A 20,176-nucleotide genomic window follows, 5' to 3' on the forward strand; every position below is an offset into this window, starting at 1 on the left:
CTGGCCAAAAAATCAAAGCCACAGAAGCAGCCACTTATGGCGGCAGACCCCAGCCTCCTTCCCCTCCTTATTTCTCTTTTTTTTACCCCCCAGAACCTAGCACTTTACTGACCAAGAGGCGTGATCGCTCAGTGGCTTCCCCAGTCTCTTCTGTTCTATGAACTCTTCATCCTCACAAAGTCTTTTAAATTAGAGGTTAGACGGTAGGTGATTTATAAATGTAACCCCCCATTGTAATGCAACCGCCCCAGGAAACCAGCTCAGGTCTCCCACACCTTGCTTTGTCTCACCTGGGAGGAATATCGCCACAGATCTGGGCTGTCTGGGGAGCCGTGGCTCACCTTTGTTGGTGTTCATGAACAAAGACACAAGAAGCCACGGATCCTCCAGGACCCATCAAGCTTTACATCAGCAGGTTGTATTTTAATCAAAGACACCTCTTCCAGGGCCCACTGAAACCTCTTGCTGCCTCTTATATCCCAGCCCTGGTGGAACAATCGCTCAGCTTAGCTGCAACTAAAAAGATCTCAAAAACAGAGATACCAGACCTCGCCGAGGGACTGCGTTTCATCTCCCACTGGAGGAGAAAAGGCAACACTAGGAGAAAATCTGGCAACGGCATGAAAATGGCTCTTTCAGGTTCTCTCCTCAAACATATGAAGCTTGTCAACAGAATTAAAATATAGCTGCAGTAGAGGTGCTAAAATTGTTGCTCTCGGGCCTCCCTTATGCTTGTTCAAATTAATGAGCTCTTGTTTTTGTGGGTTATACCTCTTTGTTCTTTCTTGTATCAGAAATTTAAAAGTGCTTATTTTAAATTCATTTGAAAATTATGAGAAAACCAGGTTCCCATTAACATAAATACCATATTTATGTGAAAAACCGTCTATTTTCCAGAACACAAAATAGAATGAGAAAAGCCGTATTTGTTTTTTACTTTTTTATATAAATCTTTTTAATGTCTGGCTTCATAGAAGACAGAGTCTTATATCTGCTTCTGCATTTCATCTGCTACCAAATGGTTAGGCTACAGTATATGAAAAAAAATTGAACTTCACACAAATATGTGTTTGATAAAGAGGAGGATCTTTGAATAGGCTTTAAAAATATCTGTGGATATTCTCCTTTGATAGTACACCAAAACTCAACAAGCAGTGGATTCTTAAAGGCTAGCTGCAATGTAGAATCCGAAAATTATTAATTTTTCATTCTCGAGCATATTCAAATGCATTGTTCTAAGCTTGCATCTTACATCTTTTACACATGTGTTTTTTTTAATAACTGTGCATTGGTCACTTGGGAAATATTGATTCATTGAGTTATGCAGGTCTTCTAAATTTGGCACATTTCATTATAAAATATTTCTTAAAAAATGAACATCACATTGGCTCACCAGGCCAGATATGAGTTTTCTAAAAGTGTAATTTTCATTTGAAACCTTGAATTTTTATCCTTGGCAACAAATACTGTCAGTTGCTTTCTTTGAAGTGACAGGCTTACTTAGATCACTTTTGAAAAAAAAAAAACATCTCTGCCAAATACCCAAGTCTGAATAACCATAATTTGCCTTTCAGCCATTCTTGCAAGCAAATCTGTTATCTTATGGAAAGAGTAGCTAGTTCAGCTGGTAACTCAAGCATGTGAGGGCCTTGACTATAGACCACCATCCCACTTTGCTTTGTATCTGAATTGCTTTGTGGGTACTACACATTTTGTTACCCAAATATTAAAATTTAGTATTCGAATTTTAAGATTTAATAAATCCCCCTTGTTTCACCAGGGGTATTTGTTTATTTATTTATTTATACTGGGGTTGGAACCCAGGGGCATTCTACCTCTGAGCTACACCCCCCAGGATATTTTTTATTCTTTATTTTGAAACAGGGTCTCACTAAGTTGTGGAGGACTTCACTAAGTAGCTGAGGTTGTCTGCGAACCCCAGTCCTCCTGTCTCAGCTTCCCAAGTACTGGGATTATAAGCATGTGCCACCAGGCCTAGATCACCAGGGATATTTTAAAGTGAAAGTAGCACTCTCTTTCTCTGTGAGTGGTGGTAGCCCATACAATAACCAGGGAGTCAGCTCCCCGATGTGTGCTCAGACTACAGCAGGTTTTGTTATCATTGCAAGTGTCAACACAGTAAATAAGGCAGATTGTTTCTTATTATTACTCTGAAATAGTTTTGATCTTGCTGACCTCCCAGAAGGATCTTGGGAAGCCCTCCTCACCCTGGGGTTCCTTTGGCTTATCAGTCCAATAATTGGGAGGAATTAAGATGCTACATGTAAACAATCAGTGTATAGGTGCTGCTGTTACTCTTTAGTTGCCCATGGTTCCCCAGTACAGCTGATCTGGGGGATATTCTAGCACATAGATTCCATAAGGTTTTGATTACCATTATTGCTCTGAAAAGAAGCAGGCCCAAGACTTGTCACCAAAGGCCCTGAGTCTGGTCTCCTGGCGATTCCTTGTCGTTAATAAAATGATGCAGATGGGCAGATTCTGTCCAGTTTGTTTATCCCAGAGAAGATGCTAATTACCAACACAACTTAGTATTTACGTGAGCCAGGCAATGTTCTAAGCGCTGTGCAAATATTAATTACCCCTAGGAGCCCTGTGAGTAGGTACCATGAGAATCCTCATTTTATAGAAGAGGAAGATTTAAAGAGGTTTAGTGATGTGCTCAAAGCCACATAACCATAGATGGTTGGTCTGGTATTTGAGCCCAAGCAATTTGATGTGGAGGTTGAGTTTTTAACTACTAGACTATACTGAGGAAGCAGGAAAAGAAATGAGAGGAGTGATTTCCCCAGAAAATTCCCTTTTCTCACATAGGTCTTGTGTTTTAGAAAGTTTAATTTTACAGGCATGACTGTAATCTCAGTACCTAAGAGGCTGAGACAAGAAAATCACAGGTTCAAGGCCAACATACTATAACTTAGTGAGACCCTGTTTCAAAATTTAAAAAGGGGCCAAGAGCTTGGCCTGTTGGTTCATTTTTATAATCCCAGTATTTGGGAGGCTGAGACTGAAGAAGCACAGGTTGAAAGAAAGCAAGTAGTGAGATTCTCATCAAACCATCAAGGAGACTCTGTTTCAAAAATAAAAATAAAAAAGAGGATGTTGCTTGGAGGCAGAATGCCCCTGGATTCAATCCCTAGTACCAAAAACAAATAAACAAAAAGAAAAACCAAAAAAATGAGCTGTGTATCTTAGAAGTATGCTCTTGGATTCAATCCCCACTACCCACTCCAAAGAAAAGAGAGAGAGAGAGAGAGAGAGAGAGAGAGAGAGAGAGAGAGAGAGAGAAGAAGAAGAAGAAGAAGAAGAAGAAGAAGAAGGAGGAGGAGGAGGAGGAGGAGGAGGAGGAGGAGGAGGAGGAGGAGGAGGAGGAAAGTTTAATTTTGCTCTGAAATGATGCATAAAAAACCCTTCAAATCAATCAGAAGCTGCAGAAAAATGGGAACTACATCCTCAAGTTCAAGTGTGATGTAAACATATACATGGCATGACTTTGAGCAACTTGTTAAGCATTAGGAGACTTCATTTCCAGAGTTCTCTCTGAATGACTCAAAGATCGTGACATGGAATCCACAAAGAGAAAAAGCATGCAGTCCTAGGAAACAGCTAGCCTTGTGTAGAGCATCATCTATAGATGCATAATAATGCTCACTGGTTTTTAAACTTCAGCCTCAATCTAGAGCACAAACAGAAGACACTGCTTTATTTACAGAACAGAATGCAAATGGCAATCTTTTTTTTTTTTTTTTTTGTTACTGGGGATTGAACCCAGGGGCATTCTACACTGAGCTACACTCCCAGCCCTATTGTAATTTTTTTTTTTTTTTTTGAAACAGGGTCTCCCTAAGTTGCTGTGGCCAGCCTCAAGCCTGTGATCCTCCTGTCTCAGCCTTCCATGTGCTGGGATTACAGACGTGCACCACCACACCCAGCTTGGAGTGCATCTTGTCAGTCAGTGTGGGGAGGTACAGGTAGAGAATGTGAATATCTGTATTCTCTAAGGTGGAAAGCTAAGATGTCTGACTTGAGAAGAGTGGGGAAGGAGTAAAGATTTATGTTATTTTTAAAAATTAGAAAGCTAATCAATATGGAGGGTGGAGTGAGTTAGCTAAATCCTCACTTACCTTGGCAGGAAGTCAATGGATTGTAAATCAGGAGGTATAGAGATGAACATCTTATTTAGAGATATGGATGTAGAAGAATAAAATAAAAAATAGTAAAAAAAAAAAAACTTGCTTGCTCTGGGGAAGAGGAAATGTGGATGACTGTCATTAAAAGCTCTTCTATGTAATTTGCTTTTTAAGATAGTTTGAATGATTAGGCATCTTAACAAATTATAAGATACTTTATTTTGAAGTGCTGGGGATGGAAACCAGGGGCATTCTACTTCTGAGCTACACCCCAAGCCCTATTTCTTATTCTTTATTTTGATACAAGGTCTCACTGAGTTGTAAAGGGCCTCACTAAGTAGGTAAGACTGTCCGCACACCACAGTCCTCCTGTCTCAGCCTCTCAAATGCTGAGATTACATGCGTGTACCACCATGCCCGGCTTATAAGATTTTTTTTTATATAAAAAAGCTTTTATCCAGGTGTGGTGGTGCACGCTTGTAATCCCAGCACTTGGGAGGCTGAGACAGGAGGATCGCACAGGTTCGAAGCCAGCCTCAGCTACTTAGGGAGGCTCTCAGCAATTTAGTGAGACCCTGTTTCCAAATAAAATATAAAATAGGTCTGGGAGTATAGCCCCGGGGGTAGAAAGTCCCTGGGTTCCATCCCCACTACCACACACACAAAAAAAGCTTTTGAGTAAATTATGAAAAGTTTGAATTCAAAGAAAAAATACTCTTTCTTATCTCTTGGACCTGATAGAGTAGAAAAGTAGGGCAATGATATTTATTAGCTATTTTCCAAAATGGGAAAAGAGGAGATGAGATTGTGGTGACGGTAGAGAGGAAAACTTGGCTTATCAATTTTTTTATATTACTTTTATATTTTAAAAAGTGTTGCCGGGTGTGGTCGTGCACACTTGTAATCCCAGCATTCGGGAGACTGAGACTGGAGGATCCTGGTTTGCAGACAGCCTCAGCTACTTAGTGAGGCCCTCTGCAACTCAGTGAGACCCGGTTTCAAAATAAAGAATAAAAAACAGGGCAGGGCGTGTAGCTCAGAGGTCGAATGCCCCTGGGTTCCATTCCCACAACCACACACAAAAAAGTGTTTTAGTTAAAAACAATACAACAGGAGACAGGCATGGTGGTACGTGCCTGTAATCCCACTACTTGGGAGGTTGAGACAGGAAGAACACAGGTTCAAGATCACAGATTCAAGCCTCAGCAACTTAGTAAAACTCTCAGCAACCTAGCGAGACAGTTTTCAAACAAAAACTAAAAAAGGCTGGGGCATAGCTTGAAGGCAGAATGCTCCTAGATTCAAGCCTCAGTACAAAAGAAAAAAAAGAAAAAAGAAAAAGAAGAAAAAAAAAGAAAAAAGAAAAGAAAATACAACAGGAAAAATGCCACTCAAAAGAATGCAATAGTTAGCAAATATCCAGGATTTTATTTTTAAGTTCAAAAATAGAAAAAGAAGAAGAAAAAACCCTGTGTAATCGCTCACCATGTCTCCCCGCATGCTGAGGGACAGGCTATTTTCCTGTTTCCTTTCCCCTTCGCTTAAGGATGAGAAGCCAGAAGCTTAGGGCTCATTTGTCCTCCAGCCCCAGGAGAGGTCAATCTTCTTCAGTGTCCCCATACATAAGCCTTTTTGTGTGTTTGGCAAATGCTTTTGAGCACCCACTGAGGGCCGGGGTGTCGGGGATGCATAATCCCTAAGGGAACATTTCCATGACAACCCCCAACATTGACTAATCCAGGGCCTCCTACTCCATGCTGCAGAAACTTCAGGCGCTGTTCACACAGGTGCCCCCACTTTGGCAGCATCCTCCCTACACCGCTGTGAGCTTCCCGAGGCAGGAAAGTTGCCTTCCTCATCCTCTGTTGACTCCTCAGGGTCCGGCAGAGTGTCTAGCACACCGCGACTGCTTGGTAAGTACTCACAGCGTAGGGAAGCCAGGCCGGAGATTCCATATGCAAGCAGTCCCTTAGCATCTCTACGGGCTGTGGAGGGGAGAGGGGCCAGCCTGAGCTGGAGAAGGGCGAGGGGATCTTTGAGTTAGGAAAGGGCTACCCTGCGCCAGTGATGCTTCTAAGAGCTTTGCAAGATTCAGGAAGCACTAGAACTTTCTAAGTACTAGGAGTTTTTACATTGATAACTTTTTTTGTTTAACTTCATCTCTTTCTTTCTTTCTTTCTTTCTTTCTTTCTTTCTTTCTTTCTTTCTTTCTTTCTTTCTTTCTTTCTTTTGCAGTACTGGGGATGAAACCCAGGGACATTCTGCCTCTGAGCTACACCCCCAGCCCAGCCCTATTTTTGTTCTTTATTTTTCTTTCTTTTGAAACAGGGTCTCACTAAGTTGCGGAGGGCCTCACCAAGTAGCCAACGTTGGCCGCGAACCATGGTTCTCTTGTCTCAGCCTCCCGAATGCTGGGATTACAAGCGTGCGCCACCACGCCTGGCTACTTCATTTCTTCATTATGAGAAATAAAACACAGAAAAGATTCAGGGACCATGGGCCCGCCTTCAGGGAGAGCAGGAAGGCAATGCTCTTCCACAGTGCCCAGTCACAGAGTAAGAACGCAGGGGAAGACGTAAGCTGGAGCCGAAGTTCTTGTCTGAGGGAAGAAAGGGCGGTTGTAGAATAAACTGCAGAAGATGATGCAGTTGAGAAGATGGGGCCCAGTAGACTCAAGGACATGTCACTCCTGGGCTCAAAATTCTCCAAAGGCAAGGTGGGCATGGTTGCCTACACCTGTGATTCTAGTACTTGGGAGGCTGAGACAGGAAGATCACAGGCTGGAGGACAGCTTCAGCAACTTAAAGAGGACCTCAACAACTTAGACCTTGATTCAAATATAAAAAGGGCGGGAGTGTAGGTAGAATGCCCCTGGGTTCAGTTGCCAGCATCCCTCTCTGCCCCAAATCCTCCAAAGGCTCTCAGTTTGCACTAAGTCCAAGTCCTTATGACTCTTCAAGGCCGCTTGGGACGTGGCCTCCAGGACCCGCAGCTGATCTCTCCTCCTTGCTTCTCCTCCTCAGCCTCATTGGCTCCCTTGAACGCCACGCACATCCCCACCTTCGCACTTGCTGTTTCGTCTGCCTGGAAGGCTCTTCCCCTAGACAGCCACTTGGCTGGTTTCTCTTTTCATTTCAGGTTGAATGTCACCTTCGCAAGGAAGCTCACTTTGACCTCCACCTCACCTACACTCCTTTCCTGCTTTAGGGTAATTTGGAAGAAGTCCATACTACTGGAATTAGACTCCATATATTTTAAGCCAATGACGTGTTCCTACAGGTGAACCTCAGGGGACTCAAACTGGAAAATCATCTCTGGGGGATGACCGAGACCCAATTGCCTCGGCCAAGACCTTATTAATTCTTTGATCCCAACCCCTGACACCTCCCCATGGCTCAGGAGCTAAGCCATCGCTCATCACAGGGCTTTTCGTTTCTCCCTAAACACCTAGAGCATTTTGACTCCATGCCAACATCATCTTTGACAAAAAATAATATTTCAAGAAGTCAGAATTTACTTGCTAATGCCCGTGTTAAGACATTTGCATCTGATAAACAGCTAATTGGTCCTGCTGTACTGGAACTTGCAAAGGGTCAAACTGATTAGTTGTAAATATGCATCTATATTAGTTACGCTATGCTGAAACCATTTTCCACAGGTGACAGGAGAATTTTATAATGGAAGGAGATGCCTCAGAAGTTCCCTGTGACTTTTCGAACCACTTTAGTTTAATAGGCAGATATTATGGCATTCCGAGGCAGCAATGCATACAGCATATGCCCCCAAATACAGAGTGATGGAATTCCAGTTTCTAAACATACAGGTAACTAAATATATATACAGACTCTCAGGTGCAAGGGATAGAAACAGTGTCTGCTGGATTTGTGCACAATATGTCCACATGGTGTGTATTTTCTTTTTCTTTCCCCAAGTTTGCACCCAGGCTATTGAGGGGATTTTAAAAATGGGACTGTTGGGCTACGCTGGATCATCTAAATGGAAAATAACAGACAAGAAATAACATGGAGACTTTCAGGCCTGGGAAGCCAGCCTTCCTCAAACTATAGGCTGATGGGATTATAAGAAATCATGGCTGGGATTATGGGATGTATTATTAAAAGGGTGGTTTGTAAGCACTAAAGAGCAGAACAGTGATTGTTAGGAATTGACACGGGCACACTAGGAGAAGCCTAAGGTAATTGAATTACTTTCTCTTCGGTAACAAAGTCCATGTATATTTATTGAGCGCCTACTACACTCTCCAGGCCCTGATGCCAGTCTGTTGATTCAGGAAAACATGGTGAACAGATCTTTTGGATGACAGGATATTTGGTAACAACAAGGAGGTTAGTAGGTGGGTGGATGGTGTCAGAACTTGCCTGCCCTTAGTCTCATCCCAGCTGCCATTTCTGGTCCACTCCAGCCCAAGGTCAGCGCTCTGTTGCTCTGTGGTCTGGTGCTCTCCATGCTGCATGATAAATTGGCTGCTAATCGCTTATGTCATAGAATTGTCCAAACCGGAAACTAGGAGGTGGAATAGGGGTGGAAACTCTTGACTCCTGCCCAACCCAGAGTTTAAAACTCAGAGAGGCCAAATAAATACTGTGTTCATGTTTCATCTTCAGAAAGGGGACAGTCATGGCCCCTAATGACATGCCCTATTTTGCAAACACCCCAGCTCCAATGCAGAAGACATGAGGATGTCCAATGGTTGGCTCACCTCCATACAGTCAGAGACCTCGCCCTCACTTCCAAATGCTGGGTGCGTGTGCGTGTGTGTGTGTGTGTGTGTGTGTGTGTGTGTGTGTGTTACTGGAGATGGAACCCAGGGGCATTGTACCTCTGACCTACACGCTCATCCTCATTTTATTCTTGTATTTTAAAATACGGTCTCACTGAGTTGCAGATGGCCTCACTAAATTGCCGAGGTTGGCCACGACCCCACAATCCTCCTGTCTCAGCCTCCCTAGTAATCAGATTACATGTGTGTGCCATCATGCCCAGTTTGCAGTTTCCTTTTTAAGAAAAAATTTCCCACTGAATCTCCTGTGGTGGCGTTTCATCACAACCCTTGTGCTATGAGGTCTAAATCTTATTCACCATTTATTTTCCTTGACATTAATTTTTGGATTTAGGATCAGCAATGGCAACTTCCAGGGTTGTTGTTATTGTTATTATATTATTATTATTATTATTTATTATTATTATTAATGTGTGTGCTACTGGGGATTGAACTAACTCTGAGCTACAACCTTAGCCTTGTTTTGCTTTTTTTTTTATTTTGAAGCAGGGTCTCATTAAATTATAGAGGGCCTTGCTATAAATTTCTGAGGCTATCCTCAAACCTTCAATCCTCCTCTCTCAGCTTCCCAAGTATTGGGATTGCAGGCATGTACCACTATGCCTGTATTTTTAATGATATTTCCAGTCCTTGAATACTTCAAAGCCAATGACCAGCACACACTTCCTTGACATGGGAGTGGGCAGGTAGAAGAAAACTCACCCCACTAGACCTTTTAAAGCAAGGCAGTGCTGTGTGGTGGTCAGGGTAAGGCTGCAGTTCACATCCCAGGCCATCTACCACCCAGCGACAGGCTCTCATACAAGCTATTTCACCTCTCTGAGCCTTAGTATCCTCGCTCCTGGAACTGGACAACTAGAAGTAGACAAGGCTTACTATGAGAATTGGTTGAGTCTATTGATGCTAAGTGTTTATCTAAATCCCTGCCCTAAGGTAATGAAAGATAGCAGAGGATAAGATTTAAATCCCAGCTCCAACTTACTGACTGTGTGCCTCTCTTGGCAAATTGGGGATCATGGTAAACTGAAGTCATGAGGATTAAGTAATATTCGCAAAGTGCTTGCTTAGAAGAGTGCCTGGCATTCTGTATATCTATTTTTTTGTGTGTGTGTGGTACTGGGGTTCTTGGAAGCCCTTGTACTTCTGGGCTCCACTCCCAGACCTATTTTTACATTTTTATTTGGAAACAGGGTCTCCTAAGCCAGCGTGTGAGGCTGGCTTCGAACCTGCGCGATCCTCCTGTCTCTTGCCTCCCAAGCACGGGGATTACAAGCGTGCGCCACCATGCCCGGCATCTGTATATCTATTAAATAAAGAAATAAATGCTCATGGAATGGCTCAGAAATGAATGCTCAATCTGCCACAGTAATTTCGATTTGGCACATAGAAGTTGTTCATTAAGTATTAGCTATCTATTGTTTTTGCTAGTTCCTTGGCACCTCTTCCTGGGATTCTTGGGGCCTATCCTCTCCTTCTGTAGCTTCCTTGAAAGCAGGCCCCAGCATCTATTACAGCATCTCACCTGCTTATTGATCCCAGGGAGAAGGGTGGATTTCCCCTGAAGGTGGACACCTTATGCAAGCCCAGGAAGCGAGCCCAGGTGAGTCTCCTGCCTCACAAAGTCTATGAAGAACGAAATCATGTCGTTGCATTTTGTTCCTTCTTAGACTATAGAGCTTTTGGACATCTTTTGGGAACAAGCCTCAGTAAACTCTCAAAATGCTAGCAAAATCCTGGATCCTCCTCTCTCGTCTTCACCTCTGCTTTTCTACCCCCCAATTTTTACTGGTTCCCTTCTTTAGAAGGTGTCAGACTTTTCCCAATGCTAGCAAGTTCCATTTCCCTGAGAGACCCATGACCAGAACAGGAAAAAAAAAAAAATCAACATGTCACTGCGTCCAGCTGTGGGGAGTTGCAAACCTTTCTTACTGGCTGTCACTGCCTCTCCAGCTACCACACTGGCTGGGGCTCCATCTGCATGTTGACCTGTGGTGATGACCCACTGTGACTTCCTTCCTTGAAATGGGATGCCCAAACTGGAGCAGGAATTTCCATCTGACCTTGGCTTTTACCCTTAGCAACTCAGATCCCCATATGTGGGGTGCTGGTACTGCAGTTGGTTCAAACATTTCTTCAAAGGCCCTCCTCCCGTTTGGATAGACTTAGTTCTGGACCAAAGTAAGAGTTTTGTGAGTGGAGTGTGGCATGACTTTTAGCCCCTGTTGAACTCCCAAGCCAGGCAGCCTTGGGCATAGAAATTTCTTAACAAACATCACACAGACCTGGCTAGGGGCTTCTTAAACAACAGGTAGCTTTGACACAATGGTTCAAGCTCAGCTTTCTACCATCAGATCTGGTCAACTCAAGAACCTCATCATTCTTTATTTTATTTTTATGTGGATCATATTGGAAAAGGCATATGTTTACAAAGTGCTTGGTAATCTTCCCCCTCCTCCAGCTTCCCCTTTCCCTCTGTCCCAACAATAAATGTCCAGGTTAACCAGGCTACATTCAAACTTAAACACATATTCAAATGTAGCTCCTTCATTAATCAACCTCAGCCTTCTTTCTCTCCTACCCTTCTTTTCTAGTGAGGTTTCCCCTCCATTATCTGGAGTCCCTCTGGTATCCCTAATACTCCTAGTTGGGCATATTAGAGAAAACATATGTCCCTTCTCTTTCTGTGCTTGGCTGATCTCACTTAACATAATGTTCTCCAGGTCTTTCCATCTTCTTGTGAATGACATGATTTTGTTCTTCTTTATTGCTGAGTAGAATTCCATTGTGTGTATTTCTCATAATTTTGCAATCCATGCATCTGTTGATGGAGACCTAGATTGGTTCCATATTTTGGCTATTACAAATTGTGCTGCTATGAACATGGGTATGCATATGCTATTGTAGTTCTCTGATTTCAACCCCTTTGGAAAGATACCTCATAACTTTAAACATGCTGCCCCATTGCCATGCCCTCTCATTTCCCTCCAACCCCCTTGCTGAGGTTGGCACAGGAGCAAATGTGAAGTCATGCTTCCTAAGCAAGTGTCCAACCTGGTAATGACATGCGAGTCTCTCTCTCAAGCAGCCTCATTTGTTATGCATGATTCTTCTTGGAGCCACAGGTAACTCATCGAGGAACTGAAGGTTTTGGTAACAAGGAGGGCACTGGGGTAAGAAGCTAACCTATCATTTTTCTTAGCAAATAGATATTGTCTAAAATGAGTGAACCGAAAGTGGACAGCCAACATGATATTTAGAGGTAGAAGAAACCACCAGCTAGAGTGAAATGGTTAAAAGCACTAGACAGATAAGAAAACTAATGCTCAGAAGTTCAGGAACTTCCCAGGTCTTAATAGTCAGAAAATGGCAGGATCCAGAGAAGACCCCAGGTCCACCTGGCCCCTGTGCTCTGCTATTAGTCAGTATTCACTGTGGCATCTAATAAATCACTAAAGGAGCACTTGCTTCTACACTGGAAGAGCATTTTCTGGTAGGAGAAATGAGAAAAGAAAACCAATTTGGGGATTTTTCTAACCTTTTCTTGAACCTTAGAAATCTTTTTTCACTGAGATTATTCCCCCTGTTAAAGTCTAATTTTCAAATTGTTCAAAACACAACTCTCCTAAAATCCACAGTGAGTTCATGTCAAGTTTTATCCAACTCAACAATAAGGAAACCATCAGAATGACAAGACTGGTTCAATGGAGGATATTATATGTATGTATTTTTAGTGGAAGAGATTCTGAAATAAGATCACTAAGTTAGATATAAAATTGATGAATGCCATAGAGGGCAGGAATAAATCCACACGATTTGGAGTTATCTCTTTTAATCAACAGAAATCGTGTGCACCTCTGCTGAGCAAAAAATTAATGTGCATTTTCCTGGTTTCCTACAAGTAGATATATAGCAAATGGGCCCAAAACCATTAAAAAAAAGAGCCAAATCAAACAAAGGTACACTCTCCCAGGGACTCAAGCAACTCCTTTGGTAAGCTTATCATGTGCTCCTTTATGAGAACGTTGAAGAACATGTCATTGCGTTGCCTGATTTCTTGTTTTAATTTTTGTCTTGGCACACACACTAGTTATCCACACAAATAACCCACCCAACCTTAGACTGCAGGTCACTCATTGACCTTTGATACAGAAGAACAAATTCAAGTAGTGAAACAATATAGGTATTTTCAAGGTGTCTACTTCCCAAGATGTATGGGATTACAGAGTCATAAGGTACAGGACCAGGTTTGAGGTAGAAAGAGAGGAGTAGGTTCTTCCAATGCTGAAGCAACTAGTAGTAAGATTTAAAATATTTAGTAATCAGAGAGGCATAAGACCAGATATGAAGAATGGGTGGTTTGTCAGGGCTGGGGCAGGGTCAGAAAGCCAGGTTTTAACCCTTTACCTGATGGATCTGAGGAAGTTCTGGGAGGTCCCAGGAAGTGCTGGGGTGGTTGTAGCAATACTAGGGAGCTGGCCAGGCACTTGGGACAGATGTTGTTGGCCAACAGGTAGGGAAACATTTTAACCTTTTTTTGGGGGGAGGGTACTGAAGATTGAGCACAGGAGCATTCTATTTCTAAGCTACAGCCCCAGACTCTTTTAATATTATTGTTTTGTTTTGTTTTGTTTTTCAAACAGGATCTCACTAGGTTTCTGAGAGTCTTGCTAAGTTGCCGAGGCTGTCCTGAAACCTTCAATGCTCCTGTTTTAGCCTTCTACGTGCTGGGATAACAGGCATATTCCACCACACCGGCTGAAACATTTCAACATTTTAACAACCCGGATGATTGTATGGACACATTCTGGCTGCATGCTAGACATGCTCACGTCCTGACCTCTGCCACCTCCCCAATCCTGACTGCAACCCACAAACACAGTCCAGGTCACTCACTCCTGTCTTAAGACTCCAGGTCCCATTTTACTTTATCATGTATCTCTTGAGCTTTATGAGTGAGGTGGAAGAGTACATGGAAAGGAACGGGGTGAAGGTCAGAAGTACGGAAGGGAGTAGGAGAGTTCTAGTACATCTGCACCCATGGCTAAGAGAAGGTACAGCTTTACAGCTAGGGCTGAAGGAGGAGATATGACTACTTCGTACAGTTTCTGATCTCCAGGGATATATACCACTGTCCCCCAAAACTGGAATCTATGCCTCGTAGAGTGTATAGTCTACTGGGGGAGACAGAAGACACTGAATTAATATATGTGAAACACAGGGCTTGGCACACAGAAAATGCTGAATAAATGCTATGTGTTTATCTTGCCCTCATCCTCAGCCACATCTCTGCAGCTTTTCTGAAGGTTTCTGAACACATAAATAAAGCTGGAACCCCATCTGGCTGAAAAAGTCAGCCATCTGGAGATTTGGAAATATGGGGGAACTTCTAATAACTGGATAATTTTTTTCACTTTTCTAGCCAGATGTTTGGTGTCATCTGGGCCTGTCTGCAGCAGAAATAGCAGTCTATTGAACCTCTTTTCCATAATTTTCAGTTCTCTGTCCTAAAATCCTAAGTGGGCTTTCTTTTCTTAGTAGCCAATTTTATTTAACGAATTGAAAAAAGGTGGCGATTGGTTCATAAAGAGTAATTCGGGAATCAGGTATAAAAATATCAGAAATTTAGATTCAAGGGGAGGGGCACTAAGGTAATTTTCAGGACTCCAAAACTGCAACCCATGTGCCAAATTCAACTGGCAATGTAAAAACTGGTACCATGTTTTAAAATCATTGAATTAGTTGCCTACATTTTATTTTTTATTTTTTTATTTTTTACAGGTCTGGGGATGGAACCCAGAGGCATTTGACCTCCGAGCTACACCCCCTGCCCCAATTTTTTTCTTTATTTTGAAACAGGGTCTCACTGAGTTGCGGAGGGCCTCACTAAGTAGCTGAGGCTGTCCGCGAACCGCGGTCCTCTGGTCTCAGCCTCCCAAATGCTGGGACTACAAGCGTGTGCCACCACGCCCAGCTAGTTGCCTGCATTTTAAGACTGAGATTTTTTTTTTTTTTTGTTTGTTTTTTTTTGCATCTGGCTTTTCTTCACTTGGAATATTGGGCCACTTTGGGTGCACATTTCTCCAGGGTAGGAGTCAACTTTGGTCAAGTAAGAGGTCTTTAGATGGTGCCTGTGCCCTTTAGTTTGCCATGGTCCTCACTGTTCCCTTTAGACCAAATTTCAGTTACCACAGATCTTTCCAGACCTACTGTTTCACCCTTTCCCCCATAAAATTAAGAAGGCCAAGATATACTTGTTTCTTTATGTACCTGCACAGGGGATGTGGGCATTTGGCTTTATTACCCCCTAGTCTGATCTGAAGTGCTTTTTCAGCTGGGCTTGGTGGTACACACTTGTAATCCCATTACTTGAGAGTCTGAGACAGAAGGATTGCAGGTTAGTGACTAGCCTCGGCTACTTAGTGAGGCCCTTTACAATTTAGTGAGACCCTGTTTCAAAATGAAGAATAAAAAGTAGAGCTGGGGGTGTAGCTTGGAGGTAGAATGCCTCTGAGTTCGACCCCCAGTAACCTCCCCCCAAAAAAGAATAAATGAAGTGCTTATCATAGAATTGGGTAAACCGAGGCTTGAAGGAGAACAGGCATAATTTACATAACTGTCAGAAACAGAAATGTGATTAGAACCCAGACCGCCAGGCCCGCGGTCTTTCCCACGATCGAAATACACTACTTTGATTGTATCTAAGACTTCAAGAGGTTTTCTTAATGAGAGAGTCACATATTGAACATGTTCTCATTCAAATTCGCAGGCTGCCATTGAAACCATGCAGCAGGTTGGGGCGCTACTTTGTGAATGTCTCACACGCTTTCCAGATAATGAGTCAGGCATTCACTTTCTCAGTGTGGGTGTCTCTACATAGGTTGACTGTTTTTTTTTTTTTTTTCCATTCAAAGCGTGTCCTTTGCTGCCTCTGAGTTCATGCTTGTCTGGGGAGGGGGATGTCTTGCTCCTTGGCCAGTGCTCAACAGGAATGCCAGGGACTAGTGAGTAGAAAAACCCAGGTGTCTGGGCGTTTGCTGGAGCAGATTCTCCATCAGAACACAAATTAATGTTCTCTATCAAGTGCTCTGAGAAGCAGTTTGGCTTGGGTTAAGTCTTGACTGCTGGCTTGAGGTCTGTGACTTTGGGCAAGTTATATAACATTATCAGGCCTCAGTTTCCTTGGTTATAAAATGAGCTGGGCATGGTGGCACACATCAGTAAGTTCAGTACTTGGGAAGCTGAGCCAGGAGGATATCAGGTTTGGAGCCAGCCGCAGCAACTTAGCCAGGCACTTAACAATCTACCTGTTTCAAAATAAAAAAATAAAAATAAAAAAGAGCTGGGGGTGTAGCTCGGAGGTAGAATTCCCCTGGGTTTAATCTCTAGTATCCCCCCCCCAATAAAAAAGGAAGAAGAAAAAACAGAGTTATAAGAGTAATAATTGCCTACATCATTGAGCTTCTATGAAGATGAGAGAATTTCATCAAAATTTTAAGAATTTCTCAAAAATTTTAGAATAGTGCTGGTGCATGGTAATAGCTACAGATAAATGAGGTTCTGATGAGTTCTAGAAATGAAAACTGGAAATGTCCTTCTCTTGCTTGAGTGATGCGACCCTCATTAATAAACCCAGTCAACTCTAGGCCCTTTGTAAATATTCAATACACATCGGCCTTAACATCCTAATTGCTTAGAATGACTTTTAGGAAATTCAGATTTCAGATATCCACCATAGACATATAGAAGTAGAAAATCTAGTTGTGGGAAGCTGATAATCTAGTTTTGTTTTTTTTTTTTTTAAAAAAAAACCTCATCATGATATTCTGATGTTTAGCCAAGTTTGAAAACAATTGATGTAGCTTTCTTATCCTTGAACAGTATTGGTACTGGGGGGCTCATCACCTCCTGATGAGTCTCCCATGCCACATTGGATAGATATTTATATTTAGGTAAAACCTGCTTTCCTCTAGCTCCTACTTCTACCCCCTTGAGGCCACATAGAGCATTTCAAATCTCTCTTCCAAATGACAGCCCTTCAGATATTTGCAGACAGCTGTCAAGTCCCTCTAGAGCATTCTCTTCTCTTGAACAAAATAGCCCCATTGTCTCAGGGCTGTTAAAAAAGTATGGAAGAGCTGACTCTTTTAATTTTATCTGTAAGAAAATTGAGCTACAAGGCAATCCCTCCCCTAGTTATGCTTTGCTACTTAAAGGATCAGAAAACAAGGGTGTTGTAGTTCTAGGGTAGATAGGAGATGGAACTACATCTTCCTTCTCACTAAGAATGGAATGCCTCAGACAGATGCTACCTACTGCATGCATCTCACCAGGCAGAAGTCAGAGGCTCCTGCAAGTTCCTTGAACCCTTGATGTATTCAGTATATTAAGAAATATTTTGGCTTCAAATTTTATTCAGGCCCATCTGCATGTTGGTTATAAGGGGGGGGGTTAGACATAGCTAAAAATTTAGCTGTTATTCATTAAGGTTTGTGCATTCTACTGTACTTAATACTTTAAAATGTAAAAAAAAAAAAACCCTAACTTGCCCAAATTGTATGAAGACTGCAACAAATTTTCTCCAAAGAATTCACCTGACTGCCCACATCTTCAGTTCATCCAGTTCCTTCTTTATCCAATTTCTCATTTTTCCCACTAAGCCCACAGAATGCCTGGCTGGAGTTCCAATTCTTTGTACAAATTGTGGGTGTAGGACTTGATGTTGGAGAAAAGGAGAAGCCATCAGTTGAGAGATTCTGAGCAAAGGCTCAGGAACATTGGGCTCTGCTTTTCCTCTGCTCGATTTTTTCCCCCCACAGAGCATAATGGAGGAGGCCAAAATTGGTGTTTAATTTTGCATTTCCAGGTTTAGTTCCAAGAGGCAGAAGGATTGCGAATGACCAAAACATGGTATACCTATGTGCCATTTTGGGCTTGGGAGATACCCTGGGCTTTTAAAATGTCATCTCTAGAACCATATAGTCACCAAAAGCTCTTATTGTCGAGTCCTTATTGTCAATATAGGAATTTCCTTAAGGTAAATGACTGCACCAGGCCAGATTGTATGCGATTTCAAACAATCACAAATACTAGATTTTTTTGTCTGTGTTCAGGAAAAAATTATTATAATTTTTCTCAGTGTACCGGGTCCAGTATAAGCATTGGCAAGACCATTGATTTAAAACTCTCAGGTTAATAAACTGATAGTTGCAGAGGGTGAATATTTTGCTGACGGTTACTAAGCTAATTTGCAGCATTACTCAGGTCTTTTGACTTCACATGATCCTACTTGCATTGAGAGTAAGCCCTTTCCTACCTGGGTTTCCCACCAGTTGCAAATCTGTGTTAGAAACACGATCGATTGTAGTAACGCGCTACAGTCAGGAGAGGAGTTGTTCAGAGCATCAGGGTATGGGAAGAAGGCCAGGAGATGATGCAATATTATACTAGTAAGTGATGTCATAGCATGATTCTCTAAGTCATTTACATAAATGCAAGTTCTGGAGAAGCCCTGGCAAATGCCAGCCGCTGGGAATGCAGGTGTGGAGAACCAATAGCAGGCAGGGGAGAGGGGCTCATCGGAAACCCATATATATTTTTTTTCTTCTTCTTTTTTTTTTTTTTTGCCTGTGACAAACTTCACAGATTCCTGAGAAACCTGGGAAGAAAACTCCCTCCTGGCCTTCTAATCCAGTGTCTTCCCACTGGCATGCAGGTTTCTTAGAGCTTTGATTTTCTTTATCTTTCTGTTCACTCCCCATGATTACCAGGCATTCCCCGGTGGTGCTGAGAGTAATCGTCCTGGGGTGGCAAAAGCAAGTTTAAGAGTGAGGCTACCCAGGGGCTTTACATTATAAAATTGCTCTGTCCTCTTCATTTTAATTTATGACAAATCCCCTAATCTTTAGAATTAGATAGGATGATCTGCAGTTCCCAGAGAATTGATCTTATGTAAATGCCATGGAAAGATTATTTGTTAGGTTTGGAGATGATTTAGGAATGAAGCCAGGTGGATACAAATCCCAGGACTTCGGTTTTATTTGGATCCCAAACAATAAAACGTGTGTTAGTGAAGAAGTTTTTCTTAAATGTCTGGGGTGGTTGGGGGTGGGGTTCACATATGTTTCCCCGGTACTGGTTGGCAATGGAAGTTCATGACAATATCTAGTTAAACCGAACTCAGAAGAAGAAGCTGATAAGACTATGTTGGGAAATAAGGAGATAGCTCAGAATGCACCAAATCAGAGTGTCACTCTCTCTCTCTCTCTCTCTCTCTCTCTCTCTCTCTCTCTCTCTCTCTCTCTCACCTTCCTCCTGCCTTTCCTTCCTCCACCTCTCCCCTTCTATATGCAATTTAAACAAATCTAAAGACCCTCTCTCTAGCCAGAGATTCAAGCAGTTCACCATATCTAGGCATTTGGGATTTGAAGGTTTCTCAACTGCAGAAGCTGCCTAGAGTGTCACAAAACCTCATCGCATGAAGCCAATATCAAAAAACAATTAGCAAGACCCAACAGTTTCATCCCACACAGCATACGTCTCACTGGGAGCAGAGCCTGGACACCTGGTCATCCTCAGAAATGATTTGAAATATTTCTCTTTCCCCATCACCGCCTCCATCTCCCCGAACAAAATATCAGAAGCTGGATTATTCAGAGCCATTGAGGGGAATTTGTAAATACCTTCTAAGCAGCAGGTCCTCCACAGACCCGAATGGGTCATTACTTCTTCATTCTTCCTGCTGGTTTCATTATCACTTGTAGATTTAGTCCTGCACACACCTCTGGAATATAACCAATAGTCCGTGCCAACCGCAATGGTCATTAAACTAAATGCTGCGAAGGCTCCCACAGTGGTGATCAACATCTGGATACCTCTGTCACACATCCTCATAATTCTTCATGGTACTCTGGACGGCTGGGGGTGGGAGGGGGAGGTTCAGTGCCAGAGGGGGAAATCACTCTGCGGCTGTGTAACCTAGGACAGGCTCTTCCAAAAATTCAGGTCTCCTTTTATCGGCATCCACAGGGACTTTGGGAAAGCTGGGATTTCCTGTCTTGAGCTCTCTCCAGTTCTCCTGGTCTTCTATGGCCCTCGGGAGGGTGCTGGTTCCAGGGGGTTGGTCCACATCATTGCTGCCTTCAGAGGGTCCCTGGGTTCCTTTCATTCCTCGGGAGCTTGGTAAGGACGAGGTTTCGTGCAGGGCATGGCTCCAGAGCCTGGAGCT

At 42.7% G+C, this 20,176-nt stretch overlaps 1 protein-coding gene across 1 annotated transcript in view; it reads right to left on the reverse strand.

The window, feature by feature from the left end:
* The window catches only part of CACNG3 (calcium voltage-gated channel auxiliary subunit gamma 3), a gene marked incomplete at both ends in the record, with an annotated part of 105,044 nt that extends 85,202 nt beyond the window's left edge, over positions 1–19,842 (reverse strand). Inside the window, one exon of the mRNA XM_080702130.1 lies at positions 19,632–19,842. Coding sequence (XP_080558256.1) covers positions 19,632–19,842 — 211 coding nt within the window. The remainder of the gene's footprint in view (positions 1–19,631) is intronic.
* Positions 19,843–20,176: the final 334 nt, after the last annotated feature.

This window comes from Muscardinus avellanarius, assembly GCF_963383645.1.
Source record: "Muscardinus avellanarius genome assembly, chromosome: 10".
Classification (NCBI taxonomy): domain Eukaryota; kingdom Metazoa; phylum Chordata; class Mammalia; order Rodentia; family Gliridae; genus Muscardinus; species Muscardinus avellanarius.